At 39.5% G+C, this 22,707-nt stretch overlaps 1 protein-coding gene across 9 annotated transcripts in view; it reads left to right on the top strand.

The window, feature by feature from the left end:
• The window catches only part of LOC117421086 (tripartite motif-containing protein 2), a 58,489-nt gene extending 42,032 nt beyond the window's left edge, over positions 1-16,457 (top strand). For 6 of the 9 annotated variants that reach the window (XM_059031632.1, XM_059031643.1, XM_059031648.1 and 3 more), the window contains exons 2-12: positions 234-405; positions 2,266-2,503; positions 3,839-3,990; positions 4,611-4,791; positions 5,451-6,174; positions 7,119-7,222; positions 7,870-8,037; positions 10,804-10,984; positions 13,311-13,381; positions 13,710-13,850; positions 14,457-16,457. In XM_059031632.1, the coding sequence (XP_058887615.1) occupies positions 272-405; positions 2,266-2,503; positions 3,839-3,990; positions 4,611-4,791; positions 5,451-6,174; positions 7,119-7,222; positions 7,870-8,037; positions 10,804-10,984; positions 13,311-13,381; positions 13,710-13,850; positions 14,457-14,609 (2,247 nt within the window). In that variant the 5' untranslated portion in view covers positions 234-271 and the 3' untranslated portion in view covers positions 14,610-16,457. The remainder of the gene's footprint in view (positions 1-233; positions 406-2,265; positions 2,504-3,838; positions 3,991-4,610; positions 4,792-5,450; positions 6,175-7,118; positions 7,223-7,869; positions 8,038-10,803; positions 10,985-13,310; positions 13,382-13,709; positions 13,851-14,456) is intronic. The other 3 variants (XM_059031661.1, XM_059031666.1, XM_034035011.3) reach the window with 2 other exon arrangements.
• The last annotated feature ends 6,250 nt before the right edge of the window (positions 16,458-22,707 follow it).

The following is a 22,707-nucleotide window of genomic DNA, read 5'->3' as shown; positions in this document are numbered from 1 at the left end:
AAGTGGAATTTGGTGGCAGTAAGAACCACTGTGTATTATACTGTCAAAGTAAACCAAGCAGTGAATCCAGAGCTGTCAGGACTGCGTGGGACGGTATTATCTGGAATGCATGTGTTTTATTATTTTCATTTCTCTCTTCTGTGTGATGGTGCTGCCGCCCCTTGTATGGTATGTCTTGTACAATATGTTTTGTAACATCAGTCTGTTGTGGGTTTTTTTTGTCCGGTGTGCAGGGTGAAAGTAAACGTGACCCATATGTCAGAGTTTTAGGATGGCCAGTGAAGGCTCCAGCATCCCCAGTCCTGTCGTGCGTCAGATTGACAAACAGTTCCTGATTTGCAGTATATGCCTGGATCGCTACAAGAACCCTAAAGTACTCCCCTGTCTACACACCTTCTGTGAGAGGTAAGGGACCGTGGTTCTTGTTTTGTGGACTTCTTGATTAATCCGCAATGGAAATAACCTACTCATGACCATGTATTAAAGAAGCTCGATAAATTGAATGCATTAAAAGCCTGGTACTGGTAAAACAGTTTTCAGAGAATGTTACTTTTTTTTCTGCTACCCATAGTGACAACGCAGTACAGGGGTTAAATTGCATTTGTTTCAGTGTAATGTCTTATATTACCTGAATGTGAAATGAATACACCGTTAACCCAAAAAGCACACTCATTGCTTTATTCAGAAGCATAATGTGCTTCTGTGATTGTCCTTTGCCTTGGATAGGGGACTTTTGTGGATTTATGTTGCAAGAAAGGCACTTACTGTTTTTTATTTTGCAACAGAAACTGGATGTCATTCGTCGTCCCCCCCCCCCCCCTTTCCGATTCAGAGTTAGAAAGTTAAAATGTTGGCCTGGAGCAAATATGTCAATATGCTACTAATGGCTGGAAGTAGGACAGCAGTGATTTGTATTATAACAAGAGATCTTTTCAAATTGGACTCAAAAACAGAGATCTTATTTTTCCAGAACTTGTGCTTCTATATCTTTAGTATGGAAAGGGAAAAGGTGAGTGTGTGTTTGTTATTTTTTGTTTTTCAAAAAGACTTAATGCAGCGAAAAGCCTGTCATTTTTTGAGCAGCCTGTTTTTTCCTATACCGAAGATGAAAACTTGACAGTGCAGACAAGAAGGCAAAGACAAGATTTGTGTTATTATTATTATTATTATTATTATTATTATTATTATTATTATTATTATTATTTTTAAACTGCTCAGGCTGGCAGCTGACAAATGTGAAATAAGAAGCTAAACTGCGACACAAGATGGTTGAGTTAAGTGCTGTGGTGTTTTTGTTTTGCTCGATTCTCGCGTGTTTCATGAAGCAGCTGGCAGCCTCTTTGTGGGGAAGAATAAAAGTGAAAGAAAAAAACCCAGCCTGTGCACCTGAAATCTCTCTGCTTTTGTATATTCAGAATGCAAGGTAGATCTATAAATAGCATTCTCTCTGATCATCGAAATGAATTCTGTTAATTTTATTGTGCATGTTTGAGACTACAGTAGGAGATAGAAAGGCATTTTGATATTTAAGTAAAATTGACTAAATTAAATGATAGAATCTTTTGATAGATTTTGTGCACATTTGTGGTTATGCTGATCGAAGTAGTTTTTTGGCAATAATGACATTCTTCATTATCTGTTGAAAAATATCATCCCCAGTCATGTCCTATCCATTAAAAATCCATATATTCATATATAACCCAGAACTACATCAGACTTAGAAAGAACAAGCCAGACAGTTTTCAGAAAAAACTGTTTTATACTGTTTTGCATGGGGCTATATTATCCTCAACCAATAATACAGCAACATAATAAAGATACTGCTGTGTAACTGTGTAAATAGGAGTATGTTGGCTTGTATATAAGACTATTTTAGGATACAGTGGAAGAGAAACATATATAAAAAATCTATTTACAATGCTTTAATGCGGTCTTTATCAATGTTACTATCACAATTGACCATGCCGCTGTATAGTAAAGCAGAGATTTATAACCACCTTACCCTCCACGTCTTGTATTTGAACTTATCTCAAGTTTGGGGGGAGTTTATATTTTGCTCATGGGCTTATATATGAAACCGAAGGTTTCAAACCCATGTCTGACCACCCCCAGGATTCATGTCAGAGATATTTTAATTATTTTATTTTGTTTTTCATTAATCATTTAAAGTTGTTAACAACGCAGGAAGGCACCATCTTGTTTTCTGCCCGATCTTACAGCTGAAATCATTGAATGATTTAAACATTTCTCTTCTTCTTGTTGCAGGTGCTTACAAAACTACATTCCTGTCCATAGTCTGACCTTGTCGTGCCCAGTGTGCCGCCAGACGTCCATCCTGCCAGAGAAGGGGGTTTCCGCTCTGCAGAACAACTTCTTCATCACCAACCTGATGGACGTGCTGCAGAGGTCGCCGGACAGCAGCAGCGAGGACTCCACCACCTTGGAGACTGTAACCGCTGTGGCCACCGGCAAGCCACTCTCCTGCCCCAACCATGGAGGGAATGTAAGACTGCTTGAGAAAACCCCTCTGTCCTGTTGCACGTAAAGTTGCTTGGGGTTTGAATTTGTTTGGAAACCTAATAGTTGTTTCACCAGTGCCTGAATGACTAAGTTCCACATCTCATTTCCTACTGCTCCCAAATACAGTCTAAATCTTAACCATCCAGAATGTTTTTTTTTAATATCCTGTAATACAGATGCACAAAAAAACAAACATCTTATACTTTATGTAAACTAAAATATGAATTGGAATATGCACTTTAATTTAGCATCTTTCTTTTATTCTTTTAATATTTGGTACACAGCAGTATTCTATTTTCTCAATTAAGTTCCAGTGTGGTCCAGCAAACATTCAACTGTTTCACTACCACGTTGTTTTAAGCTCTGGCCAGATCAAGGATACAGTTCAACAGATTATTTATTTGATTGGGATTTAAACATGCAGCACCACCAGGAGACCAAAACCTCAAAGCTACTCTTTGCGGAAGGCATCATGATATTTTAGGACTTGTTTTTAGGATTTTTTTCACAGTCTAAGAATGCAAGAAATCTCTCTTTGCTTGTTTAGAAGCTAGCTTCTCCATCTTCTGCTGCTTGTTCTGCCCATCTTCTCTTTTCCAGCAGCAGCTGGACTAAGCGGCTCAACTTGGTCAACAGTTACAATTTTATTTTTATAACAAAATGGGATTTATTGTTCCAACCAGCCTATTAATTTTAGTTTTATATCTTGGCTATGTCATCCCTGGCCTAAATCAAATCCATAATATCCCAGTCCAAAGTCATTGTATAAGTAAGAAACTGCTGTGTGAAAGAAATGTGCTGAAAGAAATGTGAACTTTTGTGCTACATAATTCACTGCCCTTAATTTTCAAAGTAAAATGAAGCCAGTGCAAGACAGTCTAAAAGCATGGCTTGCAAGCAGATATTTCTCTATCTGAGTGTAGGACCTGATATTGTGTTTGAAAATGAAAACGTGTGTTTGCTATAGCATTTGTTTCTTTTAAAACTGCATATTTGAGACATTTTATAATGAATGATGGATGTTCCTGGAGGTGAATATTTGTGGAACTATTTAGTAGATGAAGGGAATTGACACAAAAAGATGTGTTCAAATTGTTTATTGTACTCTATGTGACTTTCCTAATTTCTTTATTCAAGAGTTGGAAACTTGAAGTTTTTTCTTTCGAATGGCCCTCGAATAGCTTTTGAGCCTGTTCCTATGTGACTGTATCTAGCTCAGCCCATCAATTTTTGTCCATTCCCAGTTTGAGCTATCTAACTAATTTTTTAAAAAAAGATCAGCAATCCTAATGGTTTTCTATGGAACCTCTTGATTTAGGTGATGGAATTTTACTGCCCCTCGTGCGAGACAGCGATGTGCCAGGAATGCACAGCGGGCGAGCATGCCGAGCATCCCACTGTCCCTCTCAAAGATGTCGTCGAGCAGCACAAGGCTTCTTTACAGGATCAGCTGGACGCTGTCAAGAACAGGTACATCGGCCAAATCCACCCAGCAGGACATCACTTCCATTGCTGTGACATTACATCTCGTGTAATCCTCAAAGCCAGCCTGCATTCTCCTATTCATATCTTCCTTTTTAATCATTTGGCTTGAAAAATAAAAGGGAGCTGGCAGCACTTTAGTCCACACAGTGCAGAACTTCATTGAAGGTACGCACACACAGATACTCACACACACAATAGTAACTGGCAGTCACTTTTCCTTTTTGTTTTAATGCCAAGGCATGTGAATGTAATGCCCCTGAAAGGTGGCAGCAGAGTATGGCACTGGCTGCATGCCAAGCTTCCTTTCTGAGCTTTACAGACTCATCAATTGTGCCAAATTCTGGTAGTTTTGTGATGTGTTGTGGACTAATGTCCACAGGGCAAAGGCATAAGAGACTAGTGATCTCTCAGTATACCCTCCTCTAGACTGCCAGATCCCATTATTTCTGTTCTCTTGTTTTTTTTTTCTATTCTGTTCTGTTGTCAATGTGACTTGGTTAATATGCTCTGCATTGTTACAAGTTCTTCACTGGCTTGAGATTTGTTGTCCCGTTTCAACCAGTTCAAAATGTCCCCTGTCCCCCATGGTGCTCCTCTCTACACAGGCTGCCTGAAATAGACTCGGCACTTCAGTTCCTGTCTGAAATCCTGCAGCAGCTCACCAGCCAGAAGTCCAGCATTGAGGAAGACATTCACTCCACCTTTGACGAGCTCCAAAAGACCTTGAACGTGCGGAAGAGCGTGCTCCTTATGGAACTCGAAGTGACGTACGGCCTCAAACAAAAAGTAAGGATGATGTTCAAAAGCCATTTATTAAGCGTTCCTTACTGAGATTCCTCATTCCCTTTTAAAAAGAGGGACCCAGTGTACAGTCTGTGGTTTCAGTCACACCTTGCTTTTGTGGTTGACACATTTTTGAAGGGATAAAACCTGGATGTTTGTGAGCAGGTTTTGAATTATTGAGCTCTATCTGGTAAATAATGGGCCTTCTGAATCGTTGTATACTTTGTAAATTGTACCACGATGTGTATTCACTTTAGACATTATAAAAAAAATGATGCAAGTTTGGGTTTAGTAATGAAACAAGGGGCAAGATTAGCTCCAGTTATGGATCGCTTCTTTATACGGCTGATCCTTTCATGGAAATTAACCCTTTTTGTAGACGTCACATTTTTATGCAGCCGATTCTGGGTTTTGACTGATTTACTACATATTTCATTAGCTGACTTGGTGTTGAATCTATAACCTGTAGACTCTGTCTATAAATATCCATTTGGCAAAATCAGGTAATGTAACACTGAGGAACTTTGTGTATATAACATATAGGCTGAATTTCATAGTTTCTTTTAAGAATGTTTCACCTAGATTGTTTTTCCTTAAACTTGTAATGAAGAATAAATGTAACAATCTTCTAATCTGTTGGCTTGTTGACCGATGGGTCCCAGGTACTCCAGGCACAACTGGACAATCTTCTCCAGGGTCAGGAGGGCATCAAGAGCAGCTGTAACTTCACAGAGCAGGCTCTGCATCATGGCACCGAGACAGAGGTGCTGCTGATAAAGAAGCAGATGAGTGAGCGGCTGAGCGAGCTGGCCAGCCAGGAGTACCCTCTGCAGCCTGAGGAGAATGATCAGCTGGACTTCCTCATTGAGACTGAGGGCCTCAAGAAGTCCATCCACAACTTGGGCACCATCATCACCACCAACGCCGTGGCCTACGAGACAGTGGCCACGGGTGAGGGGCTGCGGCAGTGTGTGGTGGGCCATCCCACCTCCGTCACCATCACCACCAAGGACAAGGATGGGGAGCTGTGCAAGACCGGAAACGCCAGCCTTGCTGCGGAGATCTTCACCCCTGACGGGAGCATGGCGGACGGGGAGATCTTGGACAACAAAAACGGCACTTATGAGTTCCTGTACACTGTACAGAAGGAGGGAGGCTTCACGCTCTCGCTCAGACTCTACGACCAGCACATTAAGGGCAGCCCCTTCAAACTAAAGGTGACCAAGTCCACCGACGTGTCGCCCACCACAGACGGGGTTAAGAAGCGAGTCAAGTCCCCTGGCAGTGGACACGTGAAGCAGAAGGCTGTAAAAAGGCCGGCTAGCATGTTCAGCACAGGGAAGCGGAAAGAGAACCCCATTGAGGACGATTTGATTTTCAGAGTTGGTAAGCAGGAGCACTTGTTTTTGCACCTTTCTTTTGTTTCCATTGTAACCTTGTTCTCTTGTCTCAGTTTTCTTTCTTAATCTTAAAGTTTGGGTAAATTGTTACTACTGTTCTGATAAAATGAGAGGTAAGATGTTTTTATCAGAAGTGTAGCGTAATCATGTGTCTTTGCAAATAAAGAATTGAGAAGACACGGTTTCTATCAGTGGTTTGTGACCAATATTTTTTAAACAGAAGAATTATACAACTTAAATCTGCTTCATCCCAAAGTCCTTTTAATTTTAGTTTTGGTCCTGGGTATCTGTTGACCTCATTCTATCACAGTTTAGCCTTCTGTGCAGTTGGTTAAAAATATTTTCAGCTGGATGTACACAAGATTCCCTCTTTAACACAGACATGTATACAGTACCCGCAGTTTCTGGAGTTCATGAATATCATTTGCCAGCTCAGGGAACCAAAACTGAAAAAGCAGGGGGGAAAATGTGATCCATTTTTTTCCACAAACAATTAGTTTGTTATAAAAAAAAACTATGTAAAATCTTCTACAACTGGTACCAGTATTATATTGATTTCTTGTGTTGGTCCTCAACAGGAAATGCTTCCTCCTTCTGGGTCTTCAATCAATACATTAATTTTAAATTGAAACTTTTTGGGGACATTTAAATATACTATTTGTAACTGACGTGTTTTAGTGTTCAACGCATTTATATTGTGTTTAATTTTTTTGTGTTATTTTCTTCTTTATAAATAGATGTATTTTTCCTCTAAAATTTAACTATTGAACAAAATAATTAAATTACTTTGACTTTACTTTTTCAAATTTGTAAGTAAAAAATAATGTATAGGACTGTAGGTACTGTTCTGTGTTTGTAAACTTTACTTAGCAATTTCATAGCGTATGTTACAATGAAAGTGATGCTAAGGTGTGTTTCTTCATGTCCCAGGTACCAAAGGAAGAAACAAAGGGGAATTCACAAACCTTCAAGGTGTGGCAGCCTCTTCCCTTGGAAAGATTTTGATTGCAGACAGTAACAATCAATGTGTACAGGTAGGAAATATTCAATTTCACCACCTTTTCATTTTAATTTCATTCTCTTTTGGAAAGTCTCTGAGAGCACAATACTGTAGAGCCGCACGTCTTGTCCATGTGAATCTGCGCCTATTACAGTCCACTTCCACTCCTTCCTGAACACTTATCTATTTTGCTTTACTGAAATGGTAGGAGAGTTAAATATTTCCTATGAAAGGGATATGAGTAGCAAACTCAACTGTAACAAAACTGCTCCAGCAAGAGGACTGCTCTATATTGTTGTAAAGTACCTTCAAAATTAAGAAATCCAATCCTGAATAATAGAAATTATACTAAAGCTAATTAGGGGGATAGAAATTGTAGTTCTTACTGGAAGGACTGAAGTATACAAGTTGATAAGCTTGGATAAAGGGTGATGCTTGGAAGTGGGCATGTTTGTAGCTCCAAACCTGCAAAATTATACTTTTACACTAAAAGTGACAAAAAATCCCTTTGATGCAGTATTTTTGGACCCTTAAGTCACAGACAGAAATGAGACGGGTGTTTTAGTCAATGATTAAAAGCCAAAATTCAGCTGTGCTCTTAATGTGGTGAAACGGAGTGAAAAATAGATTTGAAATCGCCAGCAACAAAGGAGAACTAACTTCTTGAAATATGTTTCACAGATATTTTCAAACGATGGGCAGTTTAAAAGCCGGTTTGGTGTCCGTGGCAGGTCTCCAGGACAGCTGCAGCGCCCTACAGGGGTGGCTCTCCACCCCAGCGGGGACATCATCATCGCAGATTATGACAACAAATGGGTCAGCATTTTCTCATCCGACGGGAAATTCAAGGTAAGTCGTGGAAGATTTATGGACACTGAATGAATTTGCGCGTGTTTCAGATATAGCCACTTAGAATAACCTGAATAGTAACCTGAGTGGGCAGAAAAATCTGATTTGACCTTTCACAGTGATTACCTGTCTTGTTCAGACTGACTGGCAGCACATGGACTGCAAGGAACAGACTGACCTCACATTCCAGGTTTTATGTCATAATTCAAAGTATGTGTTCCTAGTAAAGGTAAACCAGAAAATGTATACTTATTTCATACAAAGGTATTTTTAAACTTATATTTTTATATCATTTTAGAGAGTACAATAAAGCAATTGATTTCAGTGTGTATATAATATCAATTTCTTAATTTAACCAATTAAGCCTTTATCCAGGCCTTAAGCAATTACATGAATTATTAGTGATGGACGGACAGACCGACAGATGGATGAGCGGGATGACAGCATAAACAGGTTACCAGCAGTGTTGTGGTCCTGCACTCAAAGGTTGATTTCTTTAATGTAACACCTCTTGTATAAGTTGCTTAGGAAACACAAAATGTTAAAGTTTTCTGCTTTTATTGATCAGATGTTAATAAGCAATTTAACTGCTTCAGACCTCGACAGAAATGTAATTAGTAATTCAGGTTATATTTGGAACAAAAACCTAATGGATTTTGATGATTCCAAAATACAGAAGTTCAATGCACCGACTTTTATTTGTTTAGCTTTTGCTCATAACAGCCAAAGGGTCAGGCTAGTGTTGACGTAGAATGCTACAAATGAATGCAAGCAACAAAAAGGAAAATATCAGCCATCACAAGCACTAGACTACTGGGGCTTGCAAAACATTACTAGCTCACAAGTAATTTCATAAATCTTACCTGTCGTGCACTTTCATTCACTATATAGGTCTCAAACATATGTTCTAGCAAACGTGCATTTTTATTTTAAAACAAGATGTCGGGATGTTAGTGGTGTGGGAAAGAAATAGGAGGTCCAAATGGTGGTTTATGTAGAATCCTTTGCTTTATTATTTTATTTACACACAGTCAATGGTATCCCTTTGGTGCTCTGGGCTTGCAGTCTTACACAACAAAGTACACACCAATATTTACAGTCCAGGGTGCTTGTGCTCTGTGGTGCTGTACTCCTTCAGTAGTGCTGTGACAGTGCAGATGCTCTGTGGTGCTGTACTCCTTCAGTAGTGCTGTGACAGTGCAGGTGCTCCGTGGTGCTGTACTCCTTCAGTAGTGCTGTGACAGTGCAGGTGCTCCGTGGTGCTGTACTCCTTCAGTAGTGCTGTGACAGTGCAGGTGCTCCGTGGTGCTGTACTCCTTCAGTAGTGCTGTGACAGTGCAGGTGCTCCGTGGTGCTGTACTCCTTCAGTAGTGCTGTGACAGTGCAGGTGCTCCGTGGTGCTGTACTCCTTCAGTAGTGCTGTGACAGTGCAGGTGCTCCGTGGTGCTGTACTCCTTCAGTAGTGCTGTGACAGTGCAGGTGCTCCGTGGTGCTGTACTCCTTCAGTAGTGCTGTGACAGTGCAGGTGCTCCGTGGTGCTGTACTCCTTCAGTAGTGCTGTGACAGTGCAGGTGCTCCGTGGTGCTGTACTCCTTCAGTAGTGCTGTGACAGTGCAGGTGCTCCGTGGTGCTGTACTCCTTCAGTAGTGCTGTGACAGTGCAGGTGCTCCGTGGTGCTGTACTCCTTCAGTAGTGCTGTGACAGTGCAGGTGCTCCGTGGTGCTGTACTCCTTCAGTAGTGCTGTGACAGTGCAGGTGCTCCGTGGTGCTGTACTCCTTCAGTAGTGCTGTGACAGTGCAGGTGCTCCGTGGTGCTGTACTCCTTCAGTAGTGCTGTGACAGTGCAGGTGCTCCGTGGTGCTGTACTCCTTCAGTAGTGCTGTGACAGTGCAGGTGCTCCGTGGTGCTGTACTCCTTCAGTAGTGCTGTGACAGTGCAGGTGCTCGGGGTTCTGTACTCCTTCAATAGTGCGGAGACAGTGCAGATGCTCGGGTGGTTATGCTGGCTTGTCAGCAACAGCTCCTGTTCTCTCCGTCTGTACAACAAAACATAAACAAAGACACAGCGCTCTGCCACGTTAGTGTTTCAGCGTAAGGGGCTGTACTCGCATAGCTGCGTCCCCTTTGTACTGCTAAACTCCTCCCTGTGGTCAGTGCAGTGCCACACTCTATCCAATCGGCGCCCACAACACAGCTGATCACAATAGAGTCGTTCAGCAGTCTTACAGCTACGCCCTTCTCCCAAGATGGCCGACTTCCGGTTCCGTCCTACCACTGAGTCGACCCATCACTGTAAAAAGAATACCAGTAGATTTGCAGCTCAGATTCTTTCTCTCGTGTTCACACAAGACATCAGAGATGTATCTAGTGTAGTACCGTAACAGAAATCATATTTTAAAATGAAAATATGTGTGTTTCTTTTAAAACTGCACATTTGAACCTGGTGAGCAAATGTATGGACTTATTTTGTTAGCTGCAACCACTTTAAATTAAATTAAATTACACCGCCAGGGAGCTGACCCCAATTACTTGAAGCAAAATAGCAGAGCAATATCCAATTGTAAGGATTGAACTAGTTACCTTGTGCACTAAAAACAAGATCCATGCTTCCAGAACGAAGAAACATAACTTTGGTTACCATTGATTTAAAAAAAAAAAAAAAAAGAAAAAAAGAAAACAAGCAAGGACAACATGAAAATTGTATGTAGTTAATTTTCATTTTTTTAAATATGTATCTTCTCAACTTTTTTTTTTTTTTTTCTAACAGACTAAAATCGGTTCAGGAAAACTTATGGGGCCCAAAGGTGTGTCGGTGGACCGGAATGGTCACATCATTGTGGTGGACAACAAGGCCTGCTGCGTGTTCATCTTCCAGCCCAATGGGAAGATGGTGACAAAGTTTGGTAACCGTGGAAACGGGGACAAGCAGTTTGCAGGTACACTTGATGGTAATACGTAAACCCCCTTTCTTGCCTCTTATGCTCACCAGATGCATGGAAGTCTGAGCATGGTCAGGGCATTGCATTACATGCACGTCTCCCTTTTCATTAGCCCAACACCAGAACCGGTTGTGTGCATGTCACTTCTTAAATGTCTGTCTAATTTATTGTAAAATAAATGTTAATAACCGTAGACCAGGGTGCACACATCTGGTCTTTGAGGTCTGGAGTCATTCAGGTTTTACAGGCATCATTAAATAATTAAGTGATTTAAGACCTGGAGGTTAAATTCGGTTAATTAAGTAATTTAAGGTACACGTGGAACAAAGACCGGAAGGGCACCAGACCTTGAGGACTGTAGTTGCACACCTCTGTCGTAGACAATGCATTTATTTATTTATTTATTTATTTAGTCTTTTTAACATTTTTAACCAATGAAAATAGACTGCACAGTATTGTGAAATTACAATATTTGGGTGAAACCAGCTCCTTATAATATGTAGGTCATTCCAGAAGTGGACCAGATTCTTGGGAGGTATTTCCTTCATTTGTGGTTGAAGAGAAAAGGGTTGGTGAGAATGTGTTTTAAGTTTGCACAAACTCCATTGACCAAATATTCTCGTTGTGGGAATGATTTGGATAATTGGTGTCTCTTTCAAGCCATTCCAGTCCAGGATTTAAGCCGTCCAAAACCTTGTTCCAGCCAGTTGTTTAATTGAACCTACATGTTTAAGAACCTGGGCCTAAATGAAATGGTTAAAGGGCCGCAGTAATTTAGATTTAATCCAGGTTGAAATAATGACCTGGATTGGAATTAATTGAAACAGCTCCGAGTGAGTATGCCCCCAAAGAATGTCTTCATTGGTGGAGTTTCCATGCGTGTTTTTTTTTAGCTCAAGACATTTGCTCGAGAAATGTCTTGTGTAAAATGCTTTTTTGGGTTTCGCTCAGTTTATTTTACTCGAGTAAACCGGGCTTTTCCCCCGACATCATACAAATGAAGGGGAAAAGTGGGGGTTGATATGTAAATTAGCTATGCGTAAAGTACTCGTGCTGTTTTTGAAGATTATTAGTGAAATTTTGTGAATTTTGTGAAAATGCACAGAGACCTGGTACATGAGTGAATCTGAGCTGCTGTAATCAAGCAAAAAAAATGCCTGGTTGGTTAGTGTGTGTTTTACTGCTCTTGACCAAATTGTTTTTCAAATGTCAGGTGGGTTGGCATTTCGTTAGTATTGAATCGGGTTTCAGCTAATTTATCTGACGACTCATTTATTAAAAATTAACTGAGAGGTATAAAATGAAACTGACCAACACAGGTATTGCGGATCACCATGGCTGAAAACCGGCGGAGACGTAGGATTGTAAAACTCTGTGCCACACATCTTTCATGTATGCTGCCAAGGCTGTCTGGATTGTGAACAGCGGATGTTTTCCCTTTGTTTCGGGAGCTTGAACCTCCAAACATCCTCTACCAGCAAATCCTTATGCCTTGTTATCTAAGGCCAATGGCTAGCGAAAGGACGGTTTGGACACATACTCGTCTGTCTTGCTGGTGTGAAGAGGTTGTGCTGCATCACTCTTTCACAGACCTGCAGTGGATAGAGTCATTTCGCGGCCAAAAAGTAATTACGTACAGCCCCCTGTGCCAGTGGAAAGAAAAGAGTGGTGATTGCTCTGTATAGGCTGGCATACAGGGTAGTTGGCAATGTGCTTGGGGTGCATAAAACTACAGTTCATCGCTGTATTTACAAGTTTGTCAACTCCCTTGTTCAGAGGCACTGCAACACATAGGGCCTACATTGCTATGCCAGATGTAACTGAAGCAAAAAGCATTGCTCTGCAGGACCGTCCTGCTTCTCCCGAACGGCACTTCCTTGCTTGTTGCTGCAGGTAGGACTGTTTCAATTTTTTAAATTTGTCCCTAGCTTGTGGGACTGCCACGCATGTAAATTGCCACGCATGCAAACCCCATGAATGTAAAGCAACATTTTAAGGCTTTCCAACAAATGTCTTGATGCAAGTCATTGACATACGGTTTCAAGCAAACCTCCTTGGTCCACTTGATCTGGATGACGGAAGACAAAAGCCAAATAAAATGCCTTATATTTCTGTGGAACTGGAAGCTCCAGATATTTATACGACTTTGCACTGCTGAATACGACTAGTTTCAAGGTGTATTTGATAACCTCTTAGAGACAACCCCTCCTCACACAAACATACTGGTTTGAGACAATTATAGTCATATTCTGTAGCTAGGTCAGAGATCATTTCTATTACAGTAACAAAGATGTATACTTTCTGTCCAATTTACATTTCTTTTTCTATGCTGTAGGTCCTCACTTTGCTGCAGTGAATAACAATAATGAAATCATTGTTACTGATTTCCATAACCATTCTGTCAAGGTAAGGAGGAAGAATTATCTACAGTACAGTCCTGCCTTTTTTGATTTTAGCACTACCATTCTTGCTAATTTGGGTAGCCCAAAATGACCTGTTATCTGAACCACTTTAATACATGTTTTAAAGTAAAATATCAAATATGTATTCATATAGAGAGAGAGGCATCAGTTCAAGGTGCCAGCCCATTTTATCTGCATTCCAAAAATTGAAAATTGAAAAATGCCAGAATGGGGGCACATATTCAAACAGAGTACACTGACAATGCACGCTTCAATACAGTCCTCTTATGCTTATCCTTCTTTTTTTTTTTTTTTTTTTTTACCTTGTGTAGGTTTTCAATCAGGAGGGAGAATTTATATTGAAATTCGGGTCCAATGGGGAAGGAAACGGGCAGTTTAATGCCCCAACAGGAGTAGCTGTGGATGCCAATGGCAATATTATCGTGGCAGACTGGGGGAACAGTCGAATACAGGTGGGCAAGATCGCTGTTTGGAAAATACATTCAAATAATTTAACAGGATATACTGTTGAATTGCTATTGAGTTTATCACAACACAACTTGTGGTTTCCTCCTGGCAGTCATTTTGGTTAATATTGTTACTTGGAATTGATGCCAGGTGAAAAACTCTCCCCAACCAAATAGTGTGTCTAGGCAGTATTGTATATACTTGCCAAATGCAGACCACTATTAAATCTTACCAAATTAGTATTTTTAAACCTGTTGGTTTATTCACTGTGTTTCAAGAAGATTTTTTAATTTTTTTTTTACCTGCATACCCTTTCTACAATATTTGTATTCAAAATAATTTATGGTTTCATAGTCATGTGACACACTGATGTAATTTATCCTATATATATATATATATATATATATATATATATATATATATATATATATATATATATATATATATATATATATAATATATATAATATATATATATATATATATATATATATATATATATATATATATATATATATATATATATATATATATATATATTAAATGATCAAACCAGGCTTTAAACTTTTTTTTTCTAAATGATTCTCAACTATATTCCTTCCATCTAAACAGGTTTTTGACGGCAGTGGATCATTCCTCTCCTACATTAATACATCAGCTGATCCTCTGTATGGTCCCCAAGGTCTGGCCCTCACCTCCGATGGCCATGTTGTTGTAGCAGATTCCGGGAACCACTGTTTTAAAGTATATCGTTACTTACAATGACAGCAGTCTGCGCACCGTCTCCTGCCTCCATTTCCCTCCAGGCCATCTGGATGCATCTGCACTTACCAAACTAGTCTGCCATCCACTGGGGTTGGAAGAGAGTCACTTGCAGCTGTTCTTTGTTGTGGCTTCTCCTTTGCCCCTCTGCATTAACGTCATGAGATCTAGAGAATTCCTTTGCCTAAGATTTTCAGTGTCCGTCCTCGTACAGCCTGCTTTGAGCATCAAGTGCTTTAGTGAAACATGAGGACACCGTGCCAAGTTTAAAATAAATACATAAATAAATCTTAAACTTGAATATTAATACTATGTTGTAGTCTACTACTACTTGTATAGTTTAAGAGCATAATCTATTGCGCTAGCTGAAATCTTGCGCTTTCTGAATGCCTGTATGCTTATGCAATGCTGTAGTTTTTACTAAGTTTCTCTTTTGCAAAAAAAAAAGCAGGAATGCGGAATGCCTGATGTTACTCTGTTGTTGTTATTGTTTGATTGATTAACACTCATTAACAAAGCAGCAAAACTGAAAATTACATCAGTAAAACAGCATACTGTAAGGTATTTGGGACTTGAGAAAGTGTGTGGCATCTTAATTAAAAGAGGGAAATAAAATGGGCAAGATGATATCTTTGGATGTCTCTTTACTCAATGAGCAGCTCTAAGAAAAAGGATTGCACTTCGAGCATTTCAAATTGTTATTTATGTTTACAAAGCCTGGCAGTTAAGCGCAGTTTATGTTTATGTCCATGATTTACATACATGCTTTAACATTTAACTCGGCCTTCAATTTCACTGAAGCAAAAACAGCTATCATTGTAAGCTTCTGTAATTATCATGAAACAAAGTGTTTGGGGAACCTGAAGTGACTAGCCAACATTTGATATATAAATTTATTGTTAATGGTAATTAAATAAAATATTTCTGTAAGCTTATTGTGACTTGACCAGTATCATATTTTTTTTTTCAAAGGCTTCTTGTGTCTCCAAACATGATGAGTTTTGTTAGAGTGCATCTACAGTATGTGGGGAATAAACTCTACTGCATATTTGACACAAGGTTATCTTCATTTATAAATAAGAAACTGATACCAATTAATAACCCATTCAGTGCTCTCTTCAGTTAAATTGCATTGAAATAATATCAGTAAGCAATCATGGCTTTCATTTTCTCCCATATGTGAAAAGAATGACTAAATTGACAATGCTTATACCTCCTTTTGCAAAGATTACTGCAAGTACAATGAACAATATCAATTAATACAATTGGGTCTATTTAGATGCAGATACAGTCGATGCTATAATGTGAATGCCTTTTTTTTATTTATATTTATTTGTCATGTTTTTGTTTGCCAAATTGGAAAACTAAGTGCCCACAGGAAGCTATTTATGTTTAAATAAAAAGGTGTCTTGTTAAAAAAAAAAAAAAAAAAAATGCTAATGTTCTTTTTGGATTATTTTTTTTTATTGATTAAATGTGTGCTGTAAATTCTGGAACTGTAAACACAAGAGGTTTTGTACATGGGCTCTAAAAAAGGAATGAAGATGTGATTATGTTGATCATGATGATGAATGTTTAGCACTAAGTAATGTGTGTAAGCATCACAGCCTTAAAAAGGTGTATGCTTTTGTATCCTCCATTTCACCACCTGAATGCTTGATTACCAATAGCGTGACATAACCCTGCAGTTAAGATCACCTTTCACAATATACAGTATAGTGCCCGTTTTAAATGCTTGCGTTGGCTGTACAAAATGTTTGAATTTTTATTTATTTTCAAACATTCCATGTTGCAATTGAGTTAAAACCTGTTTGTGTACAGCACAGAAATAAAGCATTCAATGAAAATCGATTTTGTTGGACATTGTCTTGTTATTACTCCTTATGAAGTGCATAAAATGTACAAAGCACGTTTTATAGCTGAGTGAAAAGTAATGTCATCATGAAATACGGACACAATGCAGCGTATGAATTAATGACTAGATTCAACTTTTCTTTTTACTGTCTCCGATGATGTTTGCATTCATTCTCATTCCCTTATGGCAATTACTTTGATTTATTTCTTTTTTTTGTTGATAATTGTGTGTTAAGGTACTTTCTACTGAGTTTGGGAGTTGCTCTTCAGTTCTTGTTGCCTGCCTTGGCTATTTTGAATGTAGTGATCTAGTAATCTGCATATAGTGACCTGCCACTTTGGCAATAAACTGCTGTGCTTAAAAATATAAAGGATGACTAGAAATGAAGAACAGCTCCTGAAATGATAGATAAAGCACATTAACACAGACTTACCTGTATCAAAAATAGAAGCAGCAGTATTTGCATAATTGCATTAAGAACCACAAAGAATGATACATATTAAGGGGGCAGTAGAACAAGAAAACAAGCTGCAGTACTCTTCCACAGTCAAGTTATATTTTTTATAGTAAAATATGTTTTAAAACGTACAATAATTAAAGTGTTATCTGATAATTTCACAGCCAAGTTACAAAATTGGATCATATAAAGACTATTCAATTGATCTAAACAGTGGTGGGTCTAAATAACAGTGTTGTTTAATCATTAAGATATGACCCTTTTGGTATTTTATATTGTTATAGACAAAAATACACCAAAGAGACTCGTGCTCTGTTTGGTTTTAATAATACAAATGGAGTTACAGTATTTAGATCTGCTGCTGTTTTGATCTGTTTTGAATAGACCCCGCTATCTCCAAGTTACAAATGAAATGCCATCCAACTTGCATTTCCTAAAACTGGAAGAGACACATTTCTCATTACAAATTTCTACAAAGAATGGTGACACTTTCTATCTTATGTGGGCCATACTCTCTTCCATTCCATAGCTTCTCACTCTTCTGTACTTTCCTGTATAGTCTTTGGATGTGGTACTGATTTTGTTGTGTATTTTTCACTGTGCTTAAAAACACACTAAATAACTGCAAAAATATAACCCTGCTATACATACTTGCATGTCATACAGAAATAAATATATAGGGGTAAACCCAAGACCAGAACCGGATCACTAGTCTGCACTGATGGGTTCTTGTTCCTAGACTGCATTTGCAGTCTGTAGTTCTGAGAGAATTTACTTTTCATAGACCTATTAGGTGTCTGCAGTGTTAAAGCGTTAATAAACAGGTTACAAAATGAACGTGAGCCAGCCTGCATGTTCTAGTGCTATTTGCATGACAGCAGTGTAGAGAAAGGATCTCAACTAAGCAATGCCAAGCTCCTAGGCAAGGGACCAGTTCTCAACACCGAATCAATATGGGTCAGAATAATGGACAAAAATTCAAAGGGCATAATAATAGGATCATGCTATAGATCGCCAAATTCAGACACCGAGCAAAATAATCTGCTATACAATGACATTAGAAATGCGTGTAGCAAAGGAGAAGCCATACTAATGGGGGATTACAACTTCCTTCATATAAAATGGGAAAACCCGGTGGGGAGCACGACGGACAAAATTGAAATGGTGGAAATGACAAATGACTGCTTCCTAACACAATTTGTCAAGGCACCAACTAGAGGGGAGACATGCCTTGATTTCCATTACACGAGAGTAGATGTTAAAACTTCATGCTGATTTGAACTCGGCTCTCGCCAAGATAAGCACCAACTAAGACGTAGCTTTACAGTAAACTAATGTGATCCATATGTGTCTCCATCCATTTACGTTTCCTTCCATTTGATGATGTAGATATCCTTCTGTCTGCTGTTAATGGCTGAAGTGTAATGCTGGCTCCAGGGATCAGCTTATTTTGCCTCCCTGGCGCATCAGCACACACAACGGCTGCGATGCTGGCTCCGGGGATCAACCACAGTGCGGCCTCCCCAGCGCATCAGCATGACAACCGTCTGGATTGAGCTAAGTAGGGTACATCTCTGGGGTTTTCAAGTGGGCACCTTCCATCCTCAGTGTTTCGTCGACTAGCCCACGACACCTCAAGAGGGCTCGATGGTGATTCTGGCGTCCCAGCATCACCCCCCTCCGTCCCCCACTCAACTCAGCCCAGCTTACTTACCTGTACATCAGCATTTCTTTCTTGCTATTGTGCTTGAGATCCCTAGCCAGAATCTTTCCGTCTCAACCACAGCCAGTTGCTGCTCCTCTCTGCTGCTTCAGATAAGTTCTTCACTGCGACGCAACTCTTGGCCACTGAATCCGACGTCTCTGAGAAACCGGGTTGTAGAGTGTGCCACAAATCCTCAACAACCCACTTCCACTGGGTAAACCCGAACTCTCCATCCTCGCTGTTCCGCTTCAGTGGCTAGTTGAGCATACCGCAGTTTCTTCCTCTCATACGCCTCATCTACAGCATCCTCCCATGGCACTGTTAACTCTACCAGGTGAACAAGGCGTGCTGATCCAGACCACAAGACAATATCTGGTCGAAGGTTAGTGGTGGCAATCTCAGGTGGAAAAATAAGCTGTTGACCAACATCTACCAGCATTTTCCAGTCTCTAGCAGCTTCCAGTTGTCCTGGGCGAGGATTGGTTTTAACACCTTTTCTTGGTGGTTGCTCTCCTGGGCGGAGGAATGTTGTCTTTTGTGTGTAATGTTTTGATGGAACAGGTGACAACTTATTGGTCATATTACGGTTGTCTTCCAATGCTAAGGCCAAACATCGCAGCACCTGGTCATGGCGCCAAGTAAACCATCCTTGGCTAAGAGCCACCTTACATCCTGTCAAAATGTGCCTTAATGTTACAGGTGATGAACACAAAGGACATGACTCTCCTACCCAGAGGTTTAGGTTCTGTGGTGATGGGAGAACATCATATGTTGACCTGATGAAGAAACTGATCCTGCTCTGTTCCATTGACCATAGGTCTTGCCAGCCAATCTTGCGTTGTTCCACACTCTCCCATCTTATCCATTCTCCCTGCTTGGCCTGGGAAATGGCCTTTATACACCTCATCCTCTCCTCCTGCTTTTGCACCTCGTTGACTACCAGCTTCCTCCTTTGAGCTGGGGCTGCCTTGTGCCATGTAGGAGGAGCTGAACTGAAACCAAGACCCCCTCTTCCATGCTGAACTTGCCCCATGATATCACCAATTGAAGGGCAGCCTTTGCATCTTCCACAGCTTTCTATGCCGCCCACTTTCTTCCAGTTTTCAACACAGGTGCTGCCTCCCTTACGCATTTATCGCGTGACTCTACTAATGTAATTTCCAGTCTGACCTTGACGCACTTAAACTCCTCGGTTAGAGCAGAGACTGGTAGCTGCAGTATTCCTTTACCATAAAGTCTCACTCTGCTGAGGCAGCGTGGAACTCCCAACCATTTCCTGATGTATGAACTGATTAAAGCTTCCAACTTCTCTACTGTTGTCAAAGAAACCTCGTACACAGTCAGTGGCCACAGCAACCTCGGCAGTATAGGCAATTAGTCTTTTCAAATAACGAAGACAGAATAACTAAAACAGAGGTCAGAGAACCATTGGCAAACTCAGACCACAACATGGTCTCATCTGACGTGATTTTTAAAACCCAAAAAGTAATTACTAAAGCTAAGGTTTACAATTTTAGAAAAGCAAACTATGAAGGTTTTAAACAGAGTCTAACAGAAGTAGATTGGAGTAAAATAGAGAAAACATCCACAGAAAAAGATGGTTTAATAGATCAATTAAAAAAAAATATTCAGCTAAAAAAGGCACTTTACACAGCGTTTAAAAGGGACCAAAAACAAAGTACACAGAAAGAGTACTTGGAACTGCAAATGCAAGTCAAAAAGGAAGTTAAGGCCAAGAGAGATATAGAAATGAACATTGCTAAGGGGGCTAAAACCAGTTTCAAAATGGTTTTCCAATATTATAACAGCAAGAGAACATTCAAAGAGGAGGTTAAATGTCAAAATGGCAAAATTATAGACGAAGAAAAAAAAATAGCAAATATATTAAATGATTACTGTTTTTTACAAAGGAGGATACAGACAACATGCCCCACATTTAAATAACTCCAGTTTTAAATAACTTAAGCATAACAAAGGCAGAAGTGTTAAAGGGAATAGGAGTTCTTAAAATAAACAAATCCCTTGTGATGCTCCCAATAGTACTCAAAGAAATGAAAGAAGTTATTTACAACCTCTAACCAAGATCATGCAACAGTCTCTTGACACAGGGGTTGTACCAACAGACTGGAGAATTGCAAACGTAATACCGATCTACAAAAAGGGAGACCAGGTAACAACAGACCAATAAGCCTGACTTCTATTATATGTAAACTTATGGAAACTATAATAGTATCCAACATGGAAAATGACCTATATGGTAACAGTATCCTGGGAGACAGTCAGCATGGTTTTAGGAAAGGGAGATCATGTCTAACTAACCTGCAACATCAACAATGGATAATTGCAAAGCATACGACATGGTTTATTTAGATTTCCAGAAAGCTTTTGACAAAGTTCTGCATAAAAGATTAATTCTTAAACTGAACGCAGTAGGGATTCAAGGAAATGCATGCACATGGATTAGGGAGTGGTTAACATGTAGCAAACAGAAAGTACTGATTGGAGGAGAAACCTCAAAATGGAGCGAGGTAACCGGTGGTGTACCACAGGGATCAGTATTAGGTCCTCTGCTATTCCTAATCTATATTAATGATTTAGATTCTGGTATAGTAAGCAAACTTGTTAAATTTGCAGATGACACAAAAATAGGAGGAGTGGCAAACAGCAGCAAAGGTCATTCAAAATGATCTAGACAGCATTCAGAACTGGGCAGACACATGGCAAATGACATTTAATAGACAATGTGGGGAAGCTATAAAAAAAGTCCAACAAGATGCTCGGATATATTTAAATCAAGGGAAGTAATGTTAAAACTTTACAATGCATTAGTAAGACCTCACCTAGAATATTGTGTTCAGTTCTGGTCATCTCGTTACAAAAAGGATATTGCTGCTCTAGAAGAGTGCAAAGACGAGCGACCAGAATTATCCCGGGTTTGAAAGGCATGTCGTATGCAGACAGGCTGAAAGAATTGAATCTGTTCAGTCTTGAACAAAGAAGACTATGTGGTGATCTGATTCAAGCATTCAGAATTCTAAAAGGTATTGACAATGTTGACCCAGGGGTCACAAATGGATAAAGGGGCATTCAGAACAGAAAATAAGAGGCACTTTTTTACACAGAGAATTGTGAGGGTCTGGAACCAACTCCCCATTAATGTTGTTGTAGCTGACACCCTGGGATCCTTCAAAATGCTGCTTGATGAGATTCTGGGATCAATAAGCTACTAACAACCAAACGAGCAAGATGGGCCGAATGACCTCCTCTCGTTTGTAAACTTTCTTATGTTCTTATGTTCCTCAATTGTGTCTTGTGTACTTTGGGCCTATAACAAGTGTTGAGGTTGTTCTGAATACCTGCTTCTGCAGCAAGCTCCTGACAATGCTATGAGGAAAGTGGTGTTTTCTTCAGTGATGACAATTCCTTAGTAAATGTGTTACTTATCAGTTGTGAAGCAGTTCTTTGTTTCAATGTGTTAACAGTGTCACATTTGCCACTCCACAGAGACTTTTAAACATTTATTGATCCTCACACTGTTCAGCTTCATGTATTGCTGAATTGTATGATGAATAATTTATGGGTAAAATACATTTCCAAGAAGTTCATTATGGTGTGGCAGTGGTTGCAAGTGTTTCTGCTCAATACACTTCAAAGAGATTTATGCTTTATATGAAGTAGAAATAAATGTATCTTTACTTATTAATCTAATGTGTTTTTATTTTATTACAGGTGGTGGCTCAATGTTGTATCTTTTTTACTTTTTAGGTTAAATAAATTAGGTTAAAACACATCTATTTAAAAATTGGGTTAATGGGGATTTATTTTTGTACACACACAGAGGGTTCTTTTTTTATTTATCAAAAAATAAAACCTTCAATATGTAAGTGGCTAAGTCTTTAAACCAATAACATTGATTGGGCACGAATGCAATTCAAGCCCACTAAATCAAGGAGCATCTCTATAATTAAAGGCAAAGTAGTAGATAAAACATTCTTCATTAATGGCGAGGCAATACCAACAGTGTCTGAGAAGCCAGTGAAGAGTCTTGGGAGATGGTACGACGGGGATCTAAAGGACACAGTTC

This window comes from Acipenser ruthenus, chromosome 1 (genome assembly GCF_902713425.1).
Source record: "Acipenser ruthenus chromosome 1, fAciRut3.2 maternal haplotype, whole genome shotgun sequence".
NCBI classification, from domain to species: domain Eukaryota; kingdom Metazoa; phylum Chordata; class Actinopteri; order Acipenseriformes; family Acipenseridae; genus Acipenser; species Acipenser ruthenus.
Note: the sequence above shows the minus strand (reverse complement) of the source record. Positions and strands in the feature narration are given on the sequence as shown.